Consider the following 7,313-nt stretch of genomic DNA (forward strand, 5'->3'; position numbering starts at 1 on the left):
GGGACAGCGGCACGCGGGTGGCCGGGGTTGGCGAACAGCCACTGCAGCCGCGCCTGCGGCCGGGAAGCGAGCATTTTCGCGCCCTGCACACCCAGCAGCCGCAAGAGGCGGCCCGAGGCGCGCCGCGGGGGAGCCGGGGGCGGGGCGAGAGTGGGAGGCGACGCAGCCGAGCGCCGGCGCCCGGGGGTGGAGCCTCCGCCCGCTCCCAGGCTCACAGGCTGCGGGTCCCGCCCTCGGGCGCCACCGCCTCCGCCCGCGCCGCAGCAAAATGAGCCGGGCCGAGCGCCCCAGACCGCCGCGCGCTCGGCCGCCCCCACTGCCGAGAGGCCCGCAGTCGGGCCGGTGGCGCATGAGCCGGGCGGGCGACCGCGGGAGGCGTCCGCGTCATCTCGCGTCACCTCGCCCCGCCCGCTTCCCAGGCTTCGAGTCCCGCCCTGCGCGCAGGCGCACCGGCGCTGCTCGGGTCCTCCCTTTTCGGAGATTTGAATTTCCCCCAGCGAGGCGAGTGAGGCGAAATACCCGTATGGTGATCGCTGGCCTTTTCGCGCCAATACTGTAAGTGCTCACCGCAGCCCTGGGAGGTGGGTCCCGGCCTCGCCCCCACGTTTCGCCTCCTCTAGGAGGCCGCCCGGGCGCGGCGGCGGCGGCATCCGCCCTGCCACGCGCAGGCCGCAGCGCGGGGACCCAAGCTGCTGCCCGGGAGCGGCAGTCGCCAGTAGAAACGGACAGACAGGTCCTGTCAGAGCCTATGGCTTTTGTTGTAAACTTCTAGAAGTTCAGTTAAATTACAAGATCTACCAGATCTACCGGCGGGCAGAATTATTACTTTGAAGTTACTGAAGTTATGCGTCCTGCTGGAAGACCTTGTAATTTAATGCGTTAGTAAAGAAGCACACGTCACCCTCTCACACATTTTCAACAATATTTTTAAAGTCGCCTCTCAACATATTACATGTATTTTGTAATCGTCTGTGTTTTAGTTCATGCAGTTGGAAGTATCCATTTGAGAAGGGACAAAGAGAAGAATTCTTCCCTGTCTGTGCCACCACCTGCTCTTTGTGACCTTGGCTAGTTACCTCACATATGTCCCCAAGTCCCCCACCCATGGTAAATGAGAAAACTAAGGCCCGATGCGTTGGCTCATGCCTGTAATCCCAACACTTTGGAAGGCTGAGGTGGGAGGATTGCTTGAGCCTAGCCGGGGCAACATAGCGAGACCCCGGAGGCATGGTGGCACACGCCTGTGGTCCCAGGTACTTGGGACGCTGAGGTGGGAGGATGGCTTGAGCCAGGGAGTTCAGGGCTGCAGTGAGCTGAGATCGCGCCACTGCTCCAGCCTGGGCGACAGAGCAAGACCCTGTCTCAAAAACACACACACACACACACACACACAAAAGCAGCTGCTGGTTTCCAAGGGCCTTGCCTGGAATCAGTCCAGAAGCTAAATTAATGTTAATTGATATTCCTTTATCCACAGAAAGACAGCAAGAAAGGTCATGCGGAGCGGGGGACATAACTAACCATAAATGCTAAAGGCCTGGAGGTGACAGTGCCTGCTGTTTAAACGCGTGCGGGAGAGTCTGGGGCCTTTAGCCAGGAGATTGTCAGGCTTCCCAGGGCTTCCCTGAAAGACCCCAGACCCAGGGGCCAGTGCTGTTGAGGTGTTGGCCTTCTCATGCCAGGCGCTGGGGGAAGCTGTGACGAGATTTGAGTGTCACATAATAAGGATCATGGCAATTCAAAGGTACAGGGAAGCTAGGCTATAAGGTAACCAGCTCGGTTTTCCTGGGGGTCTTGGACAGGTGCTTTGATTACATTGTCACTGTCAGCCCGTACCCCGGGTCAGATAGACTGAACCCCTGCAGCCGGAAAGAGGAGTTGCTTTCCATGCCCTTCCTGGAGTTCTTCCTCGATCAAGTTGACAGTGTTTGACTCTTGTTCCAGCTCTCCGCCCTGCTTGCTGGCAGGCAGGAGGGTCAGACTAGCATGGGTGCCATGGGGCCCTAGGTGGGTGCAGGGAAGGACCTGTAGACGCCAGGCGGGGCCTCAGCTGGTGTCTCAGCTGGAGTCAGGAGCTGAACGGGGAAGTGCCTGAGAGGAAATGACAGCTGAGTCAAGGGCAATGGCCAGGCGAAGTGGGCAAAGGGCTTCCAGGACAGAGCTGGGCCTGAGGAGCTCACAGGGCTGGATGGGGATGGCACCTTAAATCTGGCCAAGACTTTGGGACATGATCCAGGACGTGGAATGGGAAGCTGGTCATGGAAGGGTGGAAAGCCAGGGCAGACATGATCCCATCCAGGGCTGCTCAAAGATGCTGGGGCTGCGGTGTGCACACCCCTGGACCCAGAGGCTTTTTTGACTGGGAGGAGGGGGCAGGAGGAGTTCGGGTGCCCCATGCTGAGATGGCAGGCTTGTGTGAAGCAAGGACGTATGGAGTGATAGTGAGGACTGTGGTTCATGTGTGGCAACACCATGCTTCAGAGGGCAATGGGGCACCCACATGCCAAGCCTGGTGGCCCTCCTCAGCAACGGAACTCCAAGGCAAGAAGGCTGAGAATCAGGCCCAGGAGGATGCGGTGGGCCCCAGGACCTGCCTGAGAAGTGAAACAGCAAACAGGACTGGTAAAAGGGAGCAGAGGTGCTGGCTTTGTTCTTTAATATAATTGAATTGAAATGGAGCAGGGCTTCACTGGGCATCTGAGGAAGAGCAAGGAATCAGACCCTGTCCCACCCATTTGGGGCCTAAATTGCAGTAGGGCAGATGGACATTGCACCTCAAAAATAAACAGTGCTTGTCGCATGAATCATTTGCAAATATTTTCTCCTATATTGTCTCTTCATTGTTGATTGCTTCTGTGCTGTGCAAAAGCTTTTTACTTTAATATACTCCCATTTGTCTGTTTTTGTTTTTGTTGCCTGTGATTTTGGGGTCTTAGCCATAAAATCTTTCCTGGAGCATTTCCCCATTTTCTTCTAGTAGTTTTATTTTATTTATTTTATTATTTGTATTTATTTATTTATTTATTTTTGAGACAGTCTCACTCTGAAACCCAGGCTGGAGTGCAGTGGCACAATCTCGGCTCACTGCAACCTTAGCCTCCTGGGATCAAGTGATTCTCCTGCCACACCCTCACAAGTAGCTGTGATTACAGGTGCATGCCACCACCCTGGCTAATTTTTATACTTTTAGTAGAGATGGGGTTTCACCATGTTGGACAGGCTGGGCTGGAACTCCTGACCTCAGGTGATCTGCCCGCCTCAGCCTCCCAGTGTGCTGGGATTACAGGTGTGAGCCACCACACCCAGCCTTTTTTTTTTTTTTTTTTTTTTTTTTTTTTTAAAGACAGAGTCTTGCTCTGTCGCCCAGGCTGGAGTGCAGTGGTGTGATCTTGGCTCACTGCAACCTCCTCCTCTTGGGTTCAAGCATTTCTCCTGCCCCAGCCCCCTGAGTAACTGGGATTACAGATGTGCGCCACCACGCCCGGCTACTTTTTGTATTTTTAGTAGAGATGGGGTTGCACTGTGTTGGCCAGGCTGGTCTAGAACTCCTGACCTTAAGTGATCTGCCCACCTCAACCTCCCAGTGTGCTGGGATTACAGGTGTGAGCCACCACGCTGGCCTCTTCTAGTAGCTTTATAGTTTCAGGTCTTACTTTTAAGTCTTTAATCCATGTTGAGTTGATTACTGTGTGTGGTGAGAGATAGGGGCCTAGTTTTCATTCTTCTTCACATACTTATCCAATTTTCCCAGTGCCATTTATTGAAGAGACCATCCTTTCCCCAATGTAGGTTCTTCGTGCCTTTGTACTACTTATAATAGCTAAGATATGGAAGCAATCTAAGTGTCCATCAGTGGATTGATATGTAAAGAAAATGTGGTATAGATACATGATGGAATATTATTGAGCCATTTAAAAATAAACTGTTGGCGGGTGCGGTGTTTCAAGCCTGTAATCCCAGTACTTTGGGAGGCCAAGACGGCCAGATCACCTGAGATCAGGAGTTCGAGACCAGCCTGGCCAACATGGCGAAACTCCATCTCTACCAAAAATACAAGAATTAGCCAGGTGTGGTGGCAGGCGCCTATAATCCCAGCTACTTGGGAGGCTGAGGCAGGAGAATTGCTTGAACCTGGGAGACGTAGGCTGTGGTGAGCCGAGATTGTGCCACTGCACTCCAGCCTGGGTGACAGAGCGAGACCCTGTCTCAAAAAAAACCAAAACCAAAAAAAAAAAAAAACAAAAACTATTGGCTGGGTGCAGTAACTCACGCCTGTAATCCCAGCACTTTGGGAGGCCAAGGTGAGAGGGTCGCTTGAGCCTAGGAGTTTGAGACCAGTCTGGGCAACATAGCAAGACCCTGTCTTTCAAAAAAAATTTAAAAATTTGCCAGGCATGGTAACAATAAAATAGGGCAGGCGTGGTGGCTCATGCCTGTCATCCCAGCTACTCAGGAGGCTGAGGCAGGAGAATCGCTTGAACATGGGAGGCGGAGGTTGCAGTGAGCCAAGATTGTGCCACTGCACTCTAGCCTGGGCAACAGAGTGAGACTCCGTCTCAAAAAAAAAAAAAAAAAAAAAAAGGTGCACAAACCGAGGCCCAAGACAGTTAAGGTGCAAGATCACATGGTTAGTAAGTGGGAGAGCCAAGGTTTGAACAGTCTGGCATCAGCTGACCAGGAACTGGAGCCCACCCTTCTCTCTCCCTGAGCCCGCCTACCCGCCCACCCTCTTGAGTGCGAAATTTATTAATATGGAAGGGAGAAGAGCTTTAATGATGGGAGTCATTTTCAGAGCATTAAAGCTCTTCTCCCTTCCATATTAATGTATTTCTCAGCTACTAGGGCTCACTTACAGCACCACTGGCCCCAAAGCAGTTGACAGTCAGTGGTAATTAAATTGTCTCTCTGGTTCTGTGACTGAAGGAGACAGAAGGCTTTATGGTGGCCTGAGGAAAGAAGGTGATTTGGGGCTTGGCACTTCAGGAGAGGGCAGGCGAGTGAGCCAGGGAAGCTGGCCTGGGAAGCGTGCGGGTCACCCCCTTGCCTCCCGGCCTGGTGCTTGAGTGGCAGACGGTGAATCCTCCTCCTCCTCCATCCCCCACCTTGTGTCAGAGGCCAGAGCTCGGACTCCATCTAATGGTCTCTAGTTCAGCTGGGTATTTGGTGAAAAGGGCTTTGGGGCTGGAGACGTCCACTTTTATAACACACTGACATGGGAAGGCGCATTCTGAGTTGTAATGACAGAGCTAGGCAGGTCTTGTCTGTAGATGCAGTGGCTTTAAGGAAACTAGGACGATGGGCAGGATTTTCCTAGGTGCCAGGAGAAAGGGGTGATAGAGGATTCTAGAGGCTTGAGAGAGTCAGTGTGCAGCGGTTTCACTCTGATTTGCTTCTCCAGTGAAGATGGTTGGTAGCTCCTGAGGCCGGGGGTCAGGAACATGGAGGCGGTGCTGGGGACGGTTTGTTTTCTAACCACACTCCTTTTGTAACCACAAAGGAAAAAGGCAGAACGTTCCTCCGCTGGCGCCAGCCAATCAGCAGGACTCCTGCCTTCCTTCGGGGCAAGGTCGCAGCATCTGCCTCGGAAATCACGGGGCTTCTTTCTGCTGGCTCAGCCGGGAGGCCCAGAGTGTTCTACAGAGGCTGCGTATTGAAGGCTGCTCTCTGAAGCTCCCTGCCCCAGGTCACGCCGCCGGTTCCAGATGAATCCAGAGTGGAGGCAGGCCTTTGTGCACGTGGCCGTGGCCGGTGGCCTCTGTGCCGTGGCTGTGTTCACGGGCATTTTTGACAGCGTTTCCGTGCAAGTGGGCTATGAGCACTATGCCGAGGCGCCAGTGGCCGGCCTCCCTGCCTTCCTGGCCATGCCGTTCAACTCACTCGTGAACATCGCCTACACGCTGCTGGGGCTGTCGTGGCTGCACAGGGGCGGCGCAGTGGGGCTGGGTCCCCGCTACCTGAAGGACGTGTTCGCAGCCATGGCCCTGCTCTATGGCCCCGTGCAGTGGCTGCGCCTGTGGACGCAGTGGCGCCGTGCCGCGGTGCTGGACCAGTGGCTCACACTGCCCATCTTTGCATGGCCCGTGGCCTGGTGCCTCTACCTAGACCGCGGCTGGCGGCCCTGGCTGTTCCTCTCTCTTGAGTGCGTCTCCCTGGCCAGTTATGGCCTCGCTCTGCTGCATCCCCAGGGCTTCGAGGTCGCACTGGGTGCTCACGTGGTGGCCGCTGTGGGGCAGGCGCTGCGCACCCACAGGCACTATGGCAGCACCACCTCGGCTACCTACTTAGCTTTGGGGGTGCTCTCTTGCCTGGGCTTTGTGGTCCTCAAGCTGTGTGACCATCAGCTCGCACGGTGGCGTCTCTTCCAGTGCCTCACAGGCCACTTCTGGTCCAAGGTCTGTGACGTGCTCCAGTTCCACTTTGCGTTTTTGTTTCTGACGCATTTCAACACTCACCCAAGATTCCATCCCTCTGGCGGGAAGACGCGTTGAACCCAGGGAAGAACCTGCTGAAAACCGATGACCCCCAGCATTGAAATGGACTCTGAGATGGCAGCGTGGTGCCAGTGTCAGACATCCTGCGTGTGATGATATGCACTGATCACACAAGACTGCCCTTTCCTGAGAAGCTGCGGGCTTCGGTGTGGAGGGGTGGAGTGCTGAGATCTCCGCACAGGGGATGTGTGTGTTCCTGATGTAATTTGCATAACTTTTCTGTAGTTTGAAATGTTTCCAAATAAATATTGGCAAGGGGAGTGGAAATGACACCAAGAAGCCCCTCATGCTCATGGTTGGACAGAGAGCGATCGTCTGGAGTATCTTTGGGGTGTCAGCTGTGGGTGTGGACTGGCAGCAGTGAGGCAGGCCAGTCAGTGGGGTACCAGTGAGTGTCCTTAGAGGCGGCTGGGTTCAGGGAGACTGAGTCACACTAAATACGTGCCCAGCAGACTGATAGGGAAATCACTCAATTATCCCCATGACATCTGTGACTGTTAACTGTAGGCAGGTCACGTGAGAGCCACATCACCTCAGATCGTCTGTGGAACCAGGCAGTGTGCATCCAGATGAGGAAACACACAAATGTCAAAAGTTGAACTCTCAACAGAAAGTTGCTTTGTGGGTCTCACCTCAGACCCAGGGTGTGGCTTAGATGCCCTTAGTGGCTACAGTCTGAGCAGTCCCCACCTGCCCGTCACCCAGGTCCTTGCGAACCAATCTGCTGACAGTATCATCAGGCACTGTGCTGGAGGCGGCACGTGCTTCTCATGCAGGCAACAGTTTTTGAGCCCTCGAGCCCAAGGCCCAGACTCTCTAGTT

At 54.5% G+C, this 7,313-nt stretch overlaps 1 protein-coding gene across 1 annotated transcript; it reads left to right on the forward strand.

Annotated features, from left to right (window-relative positions):
- The first annotated feature begins 202 nt into the window (after positions 1-202).
- Positions 203-6,798, forward strand: TMEM187 (transmembrane protein 187). The gene is made up of 2 exons (XM_003804821.6): positions 203-555; positions 5,498-6,798. The coding sequence occupies exon 2, from the start codon at positions 5,703-5,705 to the stop codon at positions 6,486-6,488; it is 786 nt and encodes a 261-aa protein (XP_003804869.1). The 5' UTR covers positions 203-555; positions 5,498-5,702; the 3' UTR covers positions 6,489-6,798.
- The last annotated feature ends 515 nt before the right edge of the window (positions 6,799-7,313 follow it).

The sequence above is a fragment of the Pan paniscus genome, chromosome X (genome assembly GCF_029289425.2).
Source record: "Pan paniscus chromosome X, NHGRI_mPanPan1-v2.0_pri, whole genome shotgun sequence".
NCBI classification, from domain to species: Eukaryota; Metazoa; Chordata; class Mammalia; order Primates; family Hominidae; genus Pan; species Pan paniscus.

Bases quoted from the DNA above. Each gene is read 5' to 3' on its own strand.
- TMEM187 (XM_003804821.6), top strand. From the start codon at position 5,703: ATGAATCCAGAGTGGAGGCAGGCCTTTGTGCACGTGGCCGTGGCCGGT.